The sequence below is a fragment of the Hylaeus anthracinus genome, unplaced genomic scaffold (assembly GCF_026225885.1).
Source record: "Hylaeus anthracinus isolate JK02 unplaced genomic scaffold, UHH_iyHylAnth1.0_haploid 11982, whole genome shotgun sequence".
NCBI lineage: Eukaryota > Metazoa > Arthropoda > Insecta > Hymenoptera > Colletidae > Hylaeus > Hylaeus anthracinus.
Window position 1 is genome coordinate 9,003,217 of NW_026534330.1, and position 19,782 is coordinate 9,022,998.

At 36.4% G+C, this 19,782-nt stretch overlaps 1 protein-coding gene across 3 annotated transcripts in view; it reads right to left on the minus strand.

Moving 5' to 3' along the window:
- Positions 1-319: 319 nt before the first annotated feature.
- The window catches only part of LOC128885917 (muscarinic acetylcholine receptor M4), a 51,752-nt gene continuing 32,289 nt past the window's right edge, over positions 320-19,782 (minus strand). For 2 of the 3 annotated variants that reach the window (XM_054140297.1, XM_054140299.1), the window contains 3 exons: positions 5,744-5,946; positions 5,012-5,206; positions 320-4,607 (listed from right to left, as the gene is read on the minus strand). In XM_054140297.1, coding sequence (XP_053996272.1) covers positions 2,362-4,607; positions 5,012-5,206; positions 5,744-5,946 — 2,644 coding nt within the window. In that variant the 3' untranslated portion in view covers positions 320-2,361. Of the gene's footprint in view, positions 4,608-5,011; positions 5,207-5,743; positions 5,947-9,900; positions 10,127-19,782 lie in introns of all 3 variants that reach the window. The other variant, XM_054140298.1, reaches the window with a different exon arrangement.

Consider the following 19,782-nt stretch of genomic DNA (forward strand, 5'->3'; position numbering starts at 1 on the left):
AATTATATCGTGAGACAATTTTAGCAAACGCAAGAATGATGCAACTGTCTTAAATTTCACCGTGATAAGAGGCCTTGTATTATATGCAAATGAAGATTTAATAACCTTCCTATTTAAACTAACGGAGAATCTTCGATCGTTATCAATTGTCTCTGTTTAATTTTTCCTTGGCACAAGAAATTTTTATTTTTCAAGTTTTTCTATCATTTTTGGGAATTACATTCATGATGAATCATGTTTCGTAATAATAACTTATAATCTTCTATTTATATCGATCCTAGTATTCAATTTTCAATTTATTTCAATTTTCAATATTCAATTTTCAATTTAATATTAATATGGTAATAGATTCTTGCAAGAATTTATTTATCTAATTACCCTCTTCAGCATCATATGTAGTCGTAACTTTTGTTGTAAATTAATAGTTTATACTTAAAACAATTTTCAAAAATTAATTGAATATGCCTGCAATTAGACATATTACGGATATTATCGAATAACTTTATTAATAATAATTTTAAATCAATTGGATTTCATTTCGTTGAGATTAATAGAACTGTGCGTACGTAGGTCACATAAATGTTTCAAGAAGTTCAAGTCATTTCATTATATGCCATACTGTGTACCTAACGTCGCACAGCCGTCAAGCGTTTTGGGAAGGAGTGCAGCATGAACTGAGACATGTGTCCCTCAAACGGAATAAATTAAGCTGCCTGGATTATTTAGGGGGCTGTTGTAGATAAAACTGGTTCAGATTACTTAACAAAATTTAAACAGCTGCGGGAACTTTACAGAGATATAATTTTAAAGATTCTCAAGTTACATTAACGTTTATCCTCATAAAATGATGCGAATTGTTCGTTACCGTCTACCAAGATTATTTATTTGATTTTTCCAGGTTGAAGCAGACAAATTTCAAAGACTTCACCGTATAATGAGATCTAAAAGAAAAATCACGTTAAAGCATTTATTAGGGCGTTGATAAATCATCCTGTATAATATTTGGAAAATAACATTGTCCATTGGGAATCCGTGGGGCCTTGTAGGCTAGGAAAGAGCCAAATGTAACAGAACTCGGAGGAAGAAGGCCTGCATGTAAGTAGGCCACCCCAAAGGCAGTGCGTGTACGGATAATGGAATCCTTGAATGTTTGGTACTTTTTCGAGGCAACCCACCCCCCCACCCCAAATCTGGTTCGTTGCACTTAAAAAATATATCCCTGTTCTTCGAACGTAAAGACAAATTCATACAATAAAACCTCGTGTGAAAAAATTCTATACTGCTTCAAATTAACGACAAAGGTTTCTTTTTTTCTCTCCTTCGAATCGGTGGTGTTCGCTGCGACGACGTGATATTTATCGATGTCTTGAAATATATCATGTTCTATCTTCCGAGCCCGAACGATAACATCTTTCGCTAAATTACGAAACTTGCGCGTGCACGTTCCAAGAGACACTTGAAGTTTAATACATTTTCGCGTCACGTGAAATGTCATAACACGAAGCGCTTACCGCGGCGGTTATTCCTATGCATAGTCGTCTAAAGTTAATCATACACTCCATAACAATACTGTAAGACGCTACATCAAATTACACAAATCTTTGTTACGAGAAAGAATTTTCCTACCCTCGTACAGAATGTCATTGTTTATTTCAGAAGATGGCCTTCCGAACAGCGTTGCATAAAAATTAGAAATATGAAACACGTTATGATTTTGATAGAAAATTAATATATAGAGTTTATTTTTATTATTCACTAGTAATGTGAACTGCCACCTTTATTTTTTACAACTTAACATTTTTCTTACCTTTTAAGATATGTATTGTCAACTACAAGTTAATTTATTGTTGTACGAGTTATAGTTTTTCTATTTTTAATTTCCAAAGAAGTCTCTCTTTTTAGACGTTCCCACCAGACCATAGTTTGAATCAAAATTCTTCTCTAATAGGTGTGAAATTCTTAAAAATAATAATTACGAAAAGAGAAATTCTTTCTTACAACATGAATTTGAATTATTTTATCGGAGTGTCTCATAGTATTGTTGTAGAATGTACGTGATTGTATGCGTTGCGTGCATTCCCGCACAGAAGTTAATAAATATTCATATACATATACATTATATACATCCGAGAATGCAATCCTAAACCCTATATCAATGCATTCTACTACTATATACATAAAGCGCGCAATACTCAACTTCTCTGCGTTAGTATCGCAAACTGTTTACTACTGTTATTGTCCAATTACCACCATACAGACATGGCGTTACGATTACAATTCGATATCAACTATGGAAGGCCTTCTTCGTCGTAACAATCATCCCCAAAAGTGTCTCATCGAATTATTCGCGTCCCGTCTCGTTCACGTCATGTGCAAATCTCCTTTCAATATTCTCGTGAAGGTTTTCTTAAACTGTTGATTGGCTAAAGCATAACAGAAGGGGTTCATGGGACTGTTAGCGTAGCACAAAAAATACGAAAACATGTAAAGATGCTCGTTCGTGCACGGTGGTTTCGAGCAGAACCCTTCCACCAACGCCAGGATGTGATAAGGCGTCCAGCAGGCGACGAAAGCACCCAAGATGAAGGATATCGTTCTGAACGCCTTCCTCGCTCTGTTCTCCGTCCGTGATTTCTGTCGACCCACCATAGGGTTCCTTCTCTGCGTTTTGCTCTTCAAACGCTTCCCGATCGATTTGACGAAGTCCTTTCTGGAGCCGCTTTCCTTGTTATCTCTCGTATCCTTCTTCTTGGACTCCACCTTGGAGTCGTGTTCGTTTGCCGTTGTCGCTGAGGCCGTGGGCACCACGCTGCCACTTGACGAAGAATTCTGAGGAGGATTGACAACCTTCGTCACCTGGTCGGCGAATTGCTCCGTCGCGATGTTCACTGCTTCCACGGCTGGTCCACTGACGACCGTCGTCACCGACTGCTGCTTCGTGTTCTGCGCCTTGACAGTGACCTCTGTGTGGACCTTGCTAACCGTTGGAGACGTTTGAGAAGCGGCGTTAGTCTTCTGAGTGATGAACACCCGAGGCGGATGAGTTTGACTCGAGGCATTGGACATCACAGGTACGAGTTGACCCTGTTTGGTTTGGATGCCTTGGCTGCTTGCCTGCTGAGCAGTGGCTCTGATCAACGCTGCCTGCAGTAAATTGATATTCGAGGACGAAGCAGTTTGGCCTAAAATCGGCGACGAAGGCGTCGTTGAGAGAGGATTGGCTAGGCTACACGAGAAGGAAGACGGTGGGCTCTCGCAGGAGGGACTAGGCAGTATCACCGAGCTCTCGTCCATGAATCTCAGGTCGGCGCTGTCCAAGCCAGTCAGAATGTCGAAGGTGCCTGGGCCTTGAGAAGCCACCACTAGAGACTTAGGTCTGTCGGTGGACGACGATGTTAGGGGACTCTCGGACACGGGTGGACTGCTCTGGAACTGCGTGGGAGGTGGTATGATGTTTTGTTGACTGCTGCTGATGGAATGGTTGGGATGCGTGGGTGGAGAAATCTCAGCAGAGGTCACTGGTTGTTGGCTGCTGTCGTTCCCGTTCGATTTCAAGGACTGTTCAGGTGTCAATGTCTGGCTGGACTTGTCGGGCTCGGCTAGATTGTCTGTGTCCAGCAGGCTGAGCTCCTGTATCTTCGGCAGTGTTTGAGCCTTCTGCGTCGTCGTGCCTATTTCACATGTCGAGCATGATGAAGTTTTCCTTGACGCTGGAGCATTTAAGTCACCCTTCGCGGGAACGACCCCGTTCAAGCGACCGTTGGTGACGAAGACCTGGAAAGCGCCGGATTGAGCGACCATGTCAGCCAAGGACGATCGTTTCTTGACGCTGCTGAGGTGTTGGCCCGGTACAAAGGTGCTTTCCTCGTCAGAATCGAACGCTGGGCTGCTGGAACGTTCGGACTTTTCAGTTTCAGGAGGCAAAGTGCTGGCACACGTTTGCTTCTCTGCTGAATCTGTCGGCCCAGTTGCTGACGTCTTCGAGGAGGTCTTCTGACCGGAGCAATCGGCTTCTGCAGCATCCTCTTCCGATGTACCCACTTTCTGTTTGTCCTGGCTTAAAAGAGTGCTCTGGGTCTTCGATATTCCTATCCCGGCCGCCATTCCGGACATCGCTCCTGCGCTGAGTGCAACCATCGATTGCATTTTACGCTGTTTGGCCTCGCTCTTCTTCTGCATGTCGTAAGCTGTCTTGTATATGCAGCCATAAAGGATAAACAAAACCACGAGCGTCGTCCAGTAGTAACCGATTATCAGGGCGGTGTTGAAGACGGGATCCTTGAGGAATTGCACGGCGCACTGGCCAGGACTTAGGTCTCTGTAACCGATAAAGTATTGCCAACCGAATATGCTGGGGAAGAAGAGCAGAGCAGGAATAATCCATGTGATCGTGACCATCGAGATCACGCGGTTCTTAGTTCGCCAGCAACGGTATTTCGCCGCTATCTTTACAGAACAGAATCGATCGATAGTGATCAATAAGACGGTGTATTGCGATACCAGGCACACGGTGTAGTCTACTGACAACCATAGATCGCAGAGCAGGGGTCCGAGGTTCCAGTATCCCATCAGCACGTACACTGTGAAGAATGGCATGGACACGGTACCTGTTCAACAATTTTATCATGCTTAATTCTGGTTTACCTGGAAATTATAATATCTGATATGAATGAATAGAATATACTCTATTGTAAACGACAATTAAAATGAGCTGAAAATAGGAATATTAGGATGTATTGATATTTGAATGTGCTACTTTTAATTACTATAAATTCATGATTGTTTTTGTCAATGTAAAGATAAATTTCATTTTTGTTAGTATCAATTATTGTGATTGTTCTATATAAAGTACAATTTCATTAATGTAATGTATTCAAACTGCTTTGGAATTTCAATAAATATTAATATTTCCCCTTGGCAATATTTTTAATATTAATTCGTGTATTTGAACTAATTCAACATCGCTTGAAAAAAAGGTCGTTTCTCGAATTGAAAAAGTGAAGAGACTTACCGATAAGCATATCAGTGGCTGCTAATGAAGCGATGAAATAGTTACTCGGCTGCCTGATAGCTCTATCTACGATAAATGCCAGAAGAACGAGAATGTTACCGCCGACAGTTAACAGTATACATATTCCGATGGAGAAAGCAATCAGTATCGACTGCCAGAGTTCGAAGGGTGGTAGAACGGGCGTGAAAGTTTCTTCTGTTGAACATATATGTATCATATCAGTAAATGCCATAACCTGCTACTTTATTTTTACATTTCATCGAAAGTCATGTACTTCATCGTTTCCCAATATACAATCTCTCTACATCTTGTCTTGTATTAACAATTTCTAAAATTATTAATAGAGTCTACTAATGATGTCCTGCTAATAACGTACAGAAATCGATTTTACGTCGTGAAACGCGAGAAACGGGAAACCAGATGGCAGCCTGTAATGAGTAGAACCAATCGATAGCAATCAAAATTTCTTGAAAAAGTAGTCCGAGCACTCGATACGAAACGTTCTCTATTTTTTGAATTGACCATATTTTTTTAATCTATCATATTGAGTAATATATGTAGTATAATTTTGTTTAACGTACAAAATATAATTTGTCCAATCGAATAATTGAAATTGCTTAGTGAGATATTTTAGGACAATCTTCTGACGATGAAAAGTAATTTTCTTACTATGCAGTTGTTTAATTATATTTAATTATATTAATCATACTGTTCAGAAAAATTCAATATTACCAGTTGATAAAGCCGTCGTATTCCCTGTTATCGAGCAACAGTTGATGTTGTTTGTCGGAAACAGGCCTGTTGTGAGTTCTACATATTCTCCGCTACTCCAGCGTGGATCATCCGGGTCAGGCCATGTCCCATTAAACTGGGTGCATTCCGTTAAAATCTGATTGTACATGCGACATATTCGCTCTCGGTGTCTCTCCCGTTTCCTATAAACGAGATTTAATATCATTTTTCGTTCATATTTTCTCGGTCTACGTTTCTGCATAAATAAGTTTTACAATTTTATTCAAACAATAAATGAAATAAAAAAAAAAACAGATGCCAATATTTTTACATCCACGAATTGTATATATTATTTAATATATTATGGTAGTATATTCATAATATTTAATTCCAATTTATAAGATTTTATACTCATATGTTTTCATACCTTTTTAACTTAATAATTAACCAAATGCAGTTTACATAGGGATATCGTCATACTTCTTAAATTCTACAAGTATGTTTCTGTATTCAATTATATTCTTTTTTACTTGACAAAGCTTTTGTATCTATGCACGTATTAATTTAGAAAATTCGATGGTAGCATTTGTGGATCCTGACAATGATTCTAATACAAAAAATCGAAACATACGTATAACAAGTAATATCTTGCTTCAAACTAAAAATAAACTAGTCTAAGAATACATTCTTTTAATATTCAGAATGTACTTAAATTCATTAACTATTTCATTGATATCAGTATTGACATCAAGGAACTTATTTGATATCTTACGATATTCCTTCAGGTAGTTTATGTAAGAAAGTAGATCCTTTTAGTTAATTTAACAATCGACACGGTTACGTTGTAAACGGCGTGATGGGAACGGCGCGTCGTACCATAAGGTGGGATAGCAGATGATAAGGAAAATAATGAATGATAAGGCCACTGGTGCTACAGTAATGTTCGTTAGTATCAAAGAAAATGTGACACTAGTATTTCCTGATTTTAGCTAGCGACATGCACGTCTCTTGCTCTCCATGAAACATTGCTGCAGTGGCAACACGAGAAGCAAGTCAAAGGCTGAATGCACTCGACGCACAATGAGCTTGAAATAAGCATGAATGGAACCACATCCATTTCCCGCTTGCACATCCCCGTCGCAGGCAGGGAAGAAACGACGGCCTGTACCTTAAAGAGGGTGACTCGTTTTTAAATAATTTACCAAATCGATCGTAACTTCCACGAGTTAAAAGTACTTTCCAGTCTCGCATTCTCGTTTCGCCTATACTCCTCGAGCATATACACAACATTATTCATTTATAAATTAAACAAAGGTGACTCCTGTCGCTTGTGGAATTTTCATGAATTGAAAGTAAACGTGAAATCGTCTTTTCCTAGAGAACAAACAACTTTGAGCATTCTAAAGTAGGTATTACAGGTTTTAATATTTTCTAAAGGTATCAATCTTTTCCAGAATTTGTAACGAACAATCCGTAGGCTTTACTGAGTCACTAATAACCCATTTGAGTACGATTATAAACTAATTAAACTTGATTATAATACGAATTGTCGTGATATATGAAAAGTATATAGTAGGACAAAATAAATGTATATAATTCAAATACTTTGTACGTGACTTTTTATATTTTTGTCAACTTTTAATTTCTTTCATTATGTCAGTTTCGTAATAAATAACAATTGTGCAGGTCAAAAGCTCTGGAACTTTTTGCGATACTCCGTTTCGGAGCAACTTATTAATTACGGGAAATGCATCTATGAAATGAAAAAATGTTAAACATTTTTTACAATTCAAATTAAATATGCTAAATATCGCGATTAATAAACTTTTACATTGCTGTGATATGGCACAAAACGATTTCTACGAGATGGTTGCTTTCAAAATTATTGTGTCAGAATACGTATGTTGTAGCATAAACATTTTTAAGCGTGCTAACATTCTGAATTTGACTAGATGAGGAACAGGTACCCTGCAGCCTATATATCAGAACCCAACTAAACTTTGCAACAATATTGAACTCCATGGAAACTTTAGACAGTTTAGTCAACACAGTTTACATGAAGAACACACATCACGATCATAACTTACGCCATCTCGATACTTTCGTTAAGATCTATCGCAACGCAATATTTAACATCCAATAAAAATTCAATTCTTCCAAAATGTTTTTATAATAGGAACTACATTGAATTAAGTTAATCGTAACCTATTTTCCAGTAACTTTCATTTCTAACAGTATTGTAAATTATACATACGGAGCAAAGAATAATTTTATTCTCATTTTGTCGTTAAATGCTGTATTTATGCTAAATTTAAATTTAGTTCAAAAGACGTACTCCCGAAGATGACTTATTTTATCACAGAGATTCTGTCTTAACTTATTGTTTGCTTAATTTGTAAAATAATTTCTATTTTCAATGCAAGACTCTGTAACATACGACACAGATGTTCTAGAAATAATTCCCGTTTCATATTCCCATTGATGAAGTTTGTATTGATGTCAACAAATTTTACAAGTCAATGTGAATCGTTCTAAGATTATTAGAACAGCTCGCAACAAACATAGACAATGAAGCCACGCGAATAAAAGATAGAGAGATGAGATCCATTGTTTCAATGTTCTCGAGGGTAAATACTTGTCCTCGTTATAGCGGGCGTTCCCTTGAAGCTGCGTCGCCGTCAAATGATTCGTAAATACTTGACCTCGTTATGGCGGCATTTCTTTTTTACGGATCTACATTACAAGTGAAATGATTCGTAACCGGGAGCTAACTACTTGTAATTGACTCGAGCTTAGAGTAGAGTTAAACCTTGCGTGGAACTGATTCTGCTTGCATCAAGAATGGAAAGAGTACACAGAGAAAAAGATGTATACGAAAACTGAATAAAAACCAGATTTATGACTGATGAAGGTATAATGACGTCATGAGTAGATAGATTCAAGCGATAGAATAATAGCAATCGAAATTATTTATTAGATTACATCAATAACTTGTTTTTACAAAAGAAAGTTTGATCTAGACCAAAGGTACATTTTAATTACCAGTTATTGATTGTTCTTCCTCGTCCTGTATACATTGATTCTGAGCACCAGTTGATGTTTGTCTTAATAACAAATAGTAACAAAATACAATCTTTCCAAAGAATTATTATCCATGTTTCTCTTCAACTAAAACTCTCGTTTAATAGAACCAAATTGTTTCAGGGATCTTGTTCTACTCCATACATTTATTAATCACTGGAATACGAAGTAACAAGTATTTGTGCCTTTCTTAGGATCATCACGTCGAAAAGTACTTTACAACTTTACTTTTAGTACTGAAACTTCGTTAACTAGGTATAAATACGCGAAGTTTACTGATGTCCACTTCCTTTTCCTCGCTGGGTGTACCTTCGTCGTAGCTTTCCTTTGAAAATTCATTTGTTCCAAAATTGACACGTAGGATATCGTCGCCGAATAAATTACAAACTAGTCCACGACCCTACGGGACCGAAACTGTAGACATTACTTCAGATAAATTACTCTGAGACACACGACTGAATGCTTGAACGACTCCGTGGGGCGTGCGACTATTACTAAGAACTGAATGTCGAAGAAGAGGAAGACGGATGAGAAGGTCCCTAGATTCTACCAGTGGCTCTTAACGTTTACTTCCCAGGAGTTATTTGATCATTAGTTAATCTTTTTCAGCGAGTGTTGTTTATTAAAGTAATTCAATAGTGTTCCCAGATGTTCGAAAATTTCATTTCGTAAAGAATTTTATCTTGAAAGAATACCATTATTCCCAACATTCGAAAGTTTGCAGAGATGTTTTCATATCAACAGTTTAGCAAAGGAAGCTTGTAAGGACTCGATAAAAAAACATAAGTATAGACTTATTGTAATGGAGATCATGTCGACAAAATGACGATTAAATATTCCTACTTCAACCAGAGTTATAAATGATTGATTACGAAGGCACGGAATCATTTAAAACTCTTGATTGTTGAGTTTACGAAATGATATTTATCACGGTGACAAAATACAAATTTTTACACCTAATCTGGCTAATTTTAGATGTAATATACGCAGCAAAAATAAATATTTTATATCTCCCTATGTAAATTCAAGAACTACAAGAAGTGTATCCACGAATCCCCTTGGGGTCGTCCTTGTACCTCGGGTGAAGAACCACTGTTCTTAGAGCGTTTTGGACGATGAAAGAATGCTCGATGGGTCGCCACAACACGTGCATCGAAACGAGGGTAAAGTATCCGTTTTATCTAATGAGTTGTGATGCCTCCTCGTCAAGGCCATTCAACCGTAACTCGAACTGGCGGAGACACCCTTACGAGGGAGGACTCTGAACTTTCCATTCCTGTGCGTCTCAATATCCTTACAGCGCTGGAAACAGTTCGAAAACCTACAATGGCGCGAATAAAACATATAAATAGAGAGAATCGATTGCGTTTGTAACGAAACCTGAAACACATTCGTCTCTAATCTCTCCACAATTGTCGGTTCAATACTGCATATTAATCACACTCATTAATCAAGCTTCATCAGCAGGCAATTCTTATTTATTACATATAGTATTGGATAATTCTTTTATTCATTAGTTTCAAATTATAATTCCTTGGCAGAAGTGACTTTTCAGGAACTGTTAATTTTATAACATTTTAACTATGGTATCAACTACTACGAACGTGAATAAGTATTTATAATTAAACCTCTCAATTTTAATTTTAATTGATTTGTAAATATTTGTAAAACGTTCGATTTGTATCAAATGGGTCCATATAGGATTATAAATTAAGCGCTGTTCGATGTGTAGTGGTATCTCACTCGAAGACACATATAGTAGTCCAATTCAACAGTACACAGTGTACATTTCTGCGCTGAGGATTTACGCAAGAGTCTCTCCTCCGAATGAATAGCACTCACGTGGCAGATATTCAGTTCCTCTTGAATAGCTCGGATTGAAAAGAGAATTCAAGGAGAAAAGATTTGAGAGAAACGAGATAAAGGGGTGGATGTAAGAAGTGACTGTCGAGAGTATGGAGGATATTGTTTAATTATAGAGGAACACGTAGTTTTCGTTGGACGTGAGCACAACGAATTTACAAGGAAAGTGAAGTTGGAATTCGTAAAAATGTCGTAATTAATGTCAGTCAGGGCGTATCTTGGTCGCTAATTAATGATGTGTGTTCTCTTCACTGAATATTTCCAGTTTTAAATTCTCTTCAGAAACATTTTTATGTAAAGTGAACTTACAAAATATAATATCAGATAGTATTCAAAGAAAAATGTATTATGACTTATATCAAAGGTAAAATTCAACCATTTTACACTTTTTTAATTTTATGCAGTGAAATTGTTCAAGGAAGAATTGTCTTCAAAGAGTTTACAACGTATGAAAATTGATACTGTTTTGTCAGTACAACTTTCTGATTTTATCGTAAACAAATTCAAATAGTAAAATAATCAAATGATTAAGCAATTAAAACTGTAAACACCAAAAGTTCTAATATTAAAAAATACACGATCAAATAAGAAAATTCCTGACAAAACGTTAAATGAAAGTAATTCCTCAAACTTTATTTATTCATTGACAGAACCAAAATTATTTATTTGAAGGAGTATCAAAAATAATTCATACCTCCTTACATCCCGTTTGAATTAAAAAGGGGCATGCTTATGAATTAACTTCATCGAAAGCTTTGTTGCACGAGTACAACGTTGATGGCCAACGATTCTTTGTCCGGATGTTGCATCCGTCCTTCGATACATACACGCATGACACCCTTGTCTATGTATGCCAGGAGAAGAGCGAAGGGTGACTGGTACGTAAGCCCTGTTGAGCCGAGGATCATCGCCGTGGAATGGCATGATCATACGGCCAGATGGAAGGGGGAGGATGAGCGAACGAGGTGAACCGATACGAACACGGGGGTGAGAGTAAAGAGTTGAAACGGACGATGGGAGAAAAATTGCGCGGAATGGAAGCCAAGGGTGGAATTCGAGATGTGGAAAATAGTGGCAACAAGTACTCGGAACGGCAACGTTCCAACATTCTGTGAATACCGGTTCGTGGTTTCAGGTTGTTCGCCGAATGAACCAAAACAGTGATCCCTCTCCCGCCTCTTCCGGTCATTGTATCGAGTCACAGTGGAGAACGTCAGGAACGTTGATACCAAATAGCCATTTCAATGGGCACCTTGGGGCGACCATGTCGTGCTAACACTATTAGGTTTCGCTGTGGATTCATATGACAGATTCGAGTGCTTTAACTCTTTGAAGCTAGGTTACAAACTGACCAACCCCTTCCTTAACTTTATGAGGGGTTTGTATTTTGGATTAGTTACGATGTAATTTTCGTTATTTTTTCCAGCCAATGTACTTGACATAATTTTCTGAAATTTGGTACGTTTATTTATACATATATTTGCAAGGTCTTTTAAAATTTTCGACTATCCTGCTCAATCCTCAGCTTGACTAGACGATATATAGTATAAATAGTAAAGAGTCAATTTTAGCAATTTAAAATTGTTTTTAAATATAATTTGGTAGAAATATTTGAAAAACCCGAATACTCAGACTAAGGTGAAGCACTTCAGAAATAACCCCTTCAATTTCAGACACTGGAAACTGTAAGGGGATAACATTTGTCTCGGAAGAAGTAAGTTTACTTGAAACGTGAGCTGTTACGTTAAAAAATATTCACTTGTCACGTCTAACGTGTTTCGCCCTGTTTACGTATGCATTAAGATCCTACTCGTATACTTCCACTTATTCATTTGAGTTTACTTCTCCAGCACCAGTGCCCTGCAATGTACAATGAACATATTTATCAAAGTTGTTTCTACTTTTATGAACATCTCCTGAAAATATAATTAACAACATGAAACCTCTAAGAGAGAAGAGACCGAAGTAGGTGGTAATGACGTTGAATGAAACGGAGGACAATGTCGGCCAGATTAGAACGAAGACAAGAAGTTACCTCGGGGTGGAATTTCTTTTTCTTCGTAGGCACCGTATTTCCTTCCACCCGTATTGCCCATTTAGGCTCTACTTGTTGTCTGCCGAATTAGAAACCCGAATTCTTAACGTCGTATAACGTTATTCGTTTACTCGAGTAATGAGAGAATAAAGTTTTACGAGAGCGACGACAATTTATATATTTTTTCCTTCTTTGCTCGATTTGTTATTTCAATGTTCGTATAAAAAGTAGTAGAAACTACAATTACAGCACGAATAGATTTTAGTATAATATTGAGATTGAATTCTGGAACTAGACAATTTAGTAACTCAATTTTCTTCACCGTAATAATGAAGTTTGTTACACTCTATTCCAAAGATGTAAATAACATTTTTTGCGTTACTCCTCGCACAAAACTCTTAACTTTTAAGTTGAGTTTACGAAATGATATTTATCGCAGTGGCCGAATAAAAATTTTAAATAAAATAAATTAATGGAATAAACGTTGCAAAAAATGGAATAAAGAGATCTCTCCATTCGTTTATCTAAGCCTATCTCAACTTAAATACTGTATACATGGACATAATGACCTATCTAAGATAAGGAAAGACTATGCACGCGTAATTGGTGGAAATTGATACACATATTCTTGTTAAAAGCGTGTAAGGAGGAAACATATACGCGCACATATGTTTATGGATGGATCGTTTCATCTGTACGATGGCAAACATAGTGCTTCCTATCAGAAGCGTTTCTGCGCATCACTTAATTATCGGTCTCTGCCCCGGCATGAAGCATAGAGACAAATAGCGATACACAGAAATGGAACAAGAGAATAGAGACGTGACGTTGCATTACGCATGCTTGATTGCTGTACGTCAACAGATGCCAGAAATCACTGATTGCATGTAGACGCAAATATGGAGGGAGTATACGCAGCGTATCGGAAATGGTATACCTGATAGTAAGTGCAAAATCAAAGTAATAAAATTTGTTCATACGATAACTCATTTGTGAAAAAATGGTTTCTCATCATTTGTCTGGCATGAATAAAGTCCCTACCGAAACCAAACTGATCGATACTTGTATATTACTAAATTGTAGCAGAAGTTTTAGAAACGATGTTTATAATATTTATTTTTTATTTATTGAAGTTAGTTCAACTTCTGAGCGAAACGATTTATTCGGTCGATTGGTTACTTGGATAATTTTGTGCTCGTTGAATACGAAATGTAATATTATTTAGTTACTAAAATTCTAATTCAACCAATGCGGGAGAAAAAGTTGATTTTTATTCGACATTATCGATTTTGTATATAGGTAAGAATTTTGCTCTATTTTGCTTCTGGAAAACTCAATTAGCTAATGCGTCTGACCAATGCTCGCCGTTTCTACTTGCGTCAGTGTTCTGAAACATTGATGATGGGTGGAGTTATCTGTCTTTCTCTAACTACAGCCAATTAAAACCAAGGATGTGAAGGAACAAATCAACTTTTATTTCTGAGAATTTCGTTAGAGAATATCTATGTGGAAAAAAAAATGTATAATACAAAAAAATGTATAATACAAGGGACGAGGGAATAAATTCTTAATGTAAGAATTAATTAAATATACTAGTATTCGAGGAATTATATTTGTACACATTTATCAGAAACACCTTTGCAAACAACACCAAGTAACAACTCTTCTAGAAACATGAAATTTGGTTTTTCAAACTCAGATTAGATTTAATAGTTTACAGGACCAAATGTAGCCAGACAGTTAATCAATTTAACTTACGTATATTTACCATATTTGCTGGTTGCTTTATAAGAAGTTAATCGTAAATAAATTGTTATAATAAAACAAAAATTTATTAAAAAGAACAAAAACAGTCACAGCTCCTCATCGTTGCATGCGCTAGTTATTCATCACCTTTACTCAGTATCAGGAGTTACACGGTTCAACGTCGACAAGATGAATAAAGGATGCTGTTACCGGCATAATAGGCTACTGATAAGAAATTTAATACCCTGATATTACAAGTCTTGAAAGCTTTTAAAAGCTACATAATGAATGAAACGAGTCCTGGAAGTATGTGTAAAGAATTTCGATGGCAAGAAACGTCACATGTATAAAGTGCCTACATAAGTTCCACCTACATATGTTCCACCTTGGACCAGTTTTTAATTCGTAGCAATATTTCCACCTCTATAAAAGATATCTCGAAGCATCTGAAAATATTAAACTGAGTCGCTAATAACCTCACGTAGTCGATGATAATATAAATAGTTAATTTAAAATGAAATCCCTAATCATTTCTGCCAAAAATCAAGCAGTTATAAATCATGAATTCATTCGTAACTTGTTTCGTGCTTATGTATTAAAAATTTATCTATGCCAGTAAATATTAAATATTGCTTGTAATATCATTTATATTTTTATTTATATTTCACTGATTGATATGTTACAAATTAGGGCGTATATACAGACGTTCCTTGATATTTGCTGTATCTTGGCCATTTTTAAATACACCTTAACAAAAAAAATGAATATATCAAGTTAAATACTTGTACTGTCAAATTACCCTTCGTTTTGGATCAGAATATGCATTTGAATCTTGAAGAAACATTCTTGAATCTTGACTGTGACAACTGTCCCCTTGGAAAAAAAATAAAATATATGGAAGATCTGATCTCGAATAGCAACGTTAATCGCGACGAGTTCGGCATCAGAGGTCAATTAACATTCTTCGTGGATAGAGGAAACGCGCTTCGGGCAAACGCCCAGCTACCAGTTGCGCGCGGGGGGCGCGAGATTGGCGTATCCTGAAATATCGTTGAGCAGTGATTGCGCGGTTTGAATAATGCACCGTAAGTCGGCTACCGATTACAACATTGGCGGGAATTTCCCCTCGACTTTCCAAGAGGATCTCGACTCGCCTGTTGGATGGTTTTAGTGTCGCGCCGTGGGCGATCGTATGCCAGCAGAGTTATTAAACGCGTTCGTTCAATTCCCTCGAGCGATTGAGCTTCCCCTTCGTGGAGTCTGCTGCATCGCCACCATCAGCTCTTCACCGTAACGCTGATATTTTTGGAACACGCCCGCCCTCCGTCCAACTGTAAACCTAACTTGATCTCTACCTATATTAAGCCCCCAACAACCCTTGAATCGCGATACAACCGGAGGCAGGCTACGAAACGTGATTGAAGACCTCATGCGGAGGGTTCTGTTCTTGACAGTTCTTTGGACGAACGGCTACGCTTCCAATAATTACGTTTTAACCAGGGAACGTTGATTTTCTTATCGTTTTGTAGGAATTGGTGCTAATCGTTAAATAGAATCCTTTTTGTCCACTTGTATAATGTTTGTCTTGTTTCGTTGAGATAAAAAATTTGTTAAATTTGTAATTTGATATATGTATATTATAGATTTGTAAACTTTCACTCTATATTTGAATTACTAAGTAGACATTATGTACTTGAAGATCATCCATGTTCGTTTCTTCCGCGTCTATTTTCGTCATCAAATATAAATAATTTATTCCGTTATCAATATCAGGACATGATTTAATTTATAATAATAAACAGTAATCAACACTAAATTTGAATTATCAGAAGCATTAAATTATATTTCTTTATTTTACAACATTAATCAATAATATAAAAATAAAAGCGTCTAATAATGAACAAATTCTATTAAGTATATTATTCAAATTGTCCCCATTGAAGAAGAAATTATTTTTTTTATAAAATATTTATTTTTAGAAAAGTTAAATGTATGTACAATATTCGCATAGTTTTTAGCAGTGGACAAGAAACAAATTGGAGACATCAGTTCTCGTAATGGTCAACTGCAGCGCGTGAAATTCGTAATATAACGAAACCCTCGCTCGTAAAAGCTGAAAGTTTTCCACTAACCCTTAGGAATCATTAAAGAAGAATTCCCTTTGTTTTAAAAGTTACCGGATTCTCGGCAACTGGTGACCAAGCCATTGCACAAATCTTTCTAGCCGCAGCGCCGTCCAATTTCACGAAAATTTCTGCTAACTTCTGCTTTCATCTCCAGACATCCATGCCAAATTTCATCCCCCCAGTGAGAATGGGTGAAAGATCAACACAAAACAAGGGCAACGCCAAGAAGAAACGAAAGGAAGAAGATATAACTTCATAAACTACTAAAAGCTTGATCCATTATACGCATCAAATGAGCAAAGTTTCATGCACCAAGCGCTGAAACTGAGCTTTCTGTACTAGTTTCCTATATTCAATAAAATACCAGCAGCCTAATTGATATCTACTTGATAATAAGTAGGAGACCGGCAACGCGAACAAAATTAATATCGATGTTATTATACATTTCGTTTCGAACAACAAAATTATAATAGAGAATGGTGGTGAAGAACAGAAATGGCAGATTGAATTTCGAAAAGGATGTGAAGAAAAATACAATAACATCATAAACGGATACAGTGGTTGCAAGAAAAATCGTGGTTCTGGCAAAAGTAAAATGATTTCTCGTCCTGCAATGAAATTTTCTCAAATCATATTTTGTTCTCTTGTGAACAGATAGTCCTGAAAGAAATTTTCATAAAGAAAATAATAAAATCGTCTGAATAAAAAAAAAATTCTAAGTTATTACACACATGGATTATATTGTGTACATTCTAAACCATAAATTCTCTAAATTAAGAAGCAGATAAATGTTGTTTATCTTGTATACATTGTTCAATATGTTTATCTGGATAAGACTGTTGCCTGTGTATGAATAGTTGAGGTTAAACAGGGTTAAAGTAAGGCATGAGCTTCAGGGGCTGCAGTATAAGGGCCTTCAAGAATTTCCAACAATTAATGACGAAGGTGTTTCAAGAGTAGCAGCCAAGTTTCAGAAGATTTACTTGAGTGACATCGATTCTGAATTCGTGTCAAAACTTCTTCACTTCGAAAACTTCATTGAATAGTGTAATGAAGTCAGGCATAAGCTTGACACACCACAAGTACCTAATATCTGCATCCTTGTAATAAGCAGTGGATTAACTTCTTCGTTCTCCACTCTTGAAATGCTCTTGTAATACATACTCATCTTTGTTAAGTTTTCCATTATGTTAAATGAATATTATAGTATCCCCTGTAGAATTAGCTTTTACAAATTCTACATTGCATCGTTACGCGATACGAGTCATACAGTATCTGTTATAAATTAACAAAAATAAAAACAATGTTGTTACACCATTTTTGTGCCATAATACGTACTTATTGACACGAGATCCCTCGACACAATCGGCTGTCGAGTGGATAAAGTGAGCAGTCGACTTCCCTCACGCACGGCCGAGCTCTCTACGCCTATGGGTTCAAACTTCCTGAAGGAGCTCTTTTTGCGTCAACGGTCTATTTTCCTCGAGGGGTGGGAATTTAAGGAAATGATGTCACGGGAAGCTGTGCCGTCGAAGAAGAAAGCAGCGTGGAGCTGATACCAGCCCAAAGCTATGGGTTACGTATTTCGTGCATGGTGGGACGAGAAGAAGAAACCTTTTGAAACGCTCTATCCAGTGGTAAGGAAGAATGTAAGAATAAGATTTCCCTTGAGGGGATTGTGAGGAAACATGGAAGAATGTATCGCCTGACACAAAAATTCCTTGTGAATTTGTCAAACGGTCTTTTAAGTCGATTGAAGTTTGCGTTTAATTGTAAATTATGTTAACATAGTAATTAAAAGGAATATTTATTAATAAGAGGCAAAATAGAATCTTGTGTTTCAAATATAGACTCTAGATAACAAAGCAATAGACCATTGAGTCAGAAATATTTATTATTAGGTGAAAAAATAGATTCTTACCCTTCAAATCTACATCAGAACTTTAGCCTCTAGAAAATAAAGCAATAGAATCAGTTAAATCAGCTAGAGGGTCCATTAAAAATAATTCTTCTAAATTTTGTTTAATAGGAAATATACTGCAACACTAGTCGTCGTAAACTTGTTGTTTATTAGTTATGATTAACAGTCAAATGAATGAATTTCCTTAAAAATTACAGTTTCGAATGGCGAAATATTTGTCACAGGTAAAGTCACGTCACGTGACTGCAACGATTCAAAATTGCAATACTCTGTACGTGCCTTAAATTATAAATTGATCAATCCGCAGGACGATTAATCACAGACACCGTAGCAAGTTAGTGTGGTGTAAATTTACGGGAAACTGGGAAAGCTTGTATTAAGAAAGTGCGCGAGGCAGGAATAATTGAGTTAGTGAAAAATGGGATCTGCTCGCTGCATTTTTCGTGTACACACTTTATAAAGGAAAGGGATTAATAAGTAATACAAAGTGGTTCCCGTACGACGTTACAAGTTGTTTATGAAGATATTACAAATGTCAACTTTGTACTATGTAACTTTGTAACATGCTATAGAGGACAAGATCTTTAATTTTTTTAGTAAACCTAAACATTCTTTTCTTTTATGTCATTTCGAAAGTATGGCAACAATTCTTCCTTTACATTAAAGCAATTAAAGCATTAAAGCAAGTGGCAGTTACCAGTTATTTCCAGATAACGATTACTGTCATTTTAGATATCTACAGTAATTATATTTTATTTTTCATTTCAAAAATGGAGAAGTAAAGATTGAAATACTTAAATAATATTGGGGTATTGGCAATAATCCAATGATATACTTTTTGATAAATAAAAGGTTATTTTTAACATTAAACGTGACCATTATAAAATACGGACTTAGTCTTGATTTCTTAAATTCTCCAAGCATACTTATATTTATTGACAGAAAATCATTTTTAATGACTGAGACAAAATTAAACTCCTGTCAGAGTATCCATCAGGTACCCATCAGTTCACCGTACACATAAACAATCTTCAAAGGGATCACCAGACGGAACGGTGCGAATACCTTCACGCAAAACTCATTGAACAATGTGTCGACGGACGGACGGCCAACAATTGATGAGTAAACACTGCTAATCAACCTTAATGTAGCATATAATTATGCAAAAAATAAATACATAATATTGAAGCACTACAAATCCATAATTTAATTTAGAAACTGTATCTATTACCTTGTAAAATTAACAAATATGTTTGCTTCGCTCATT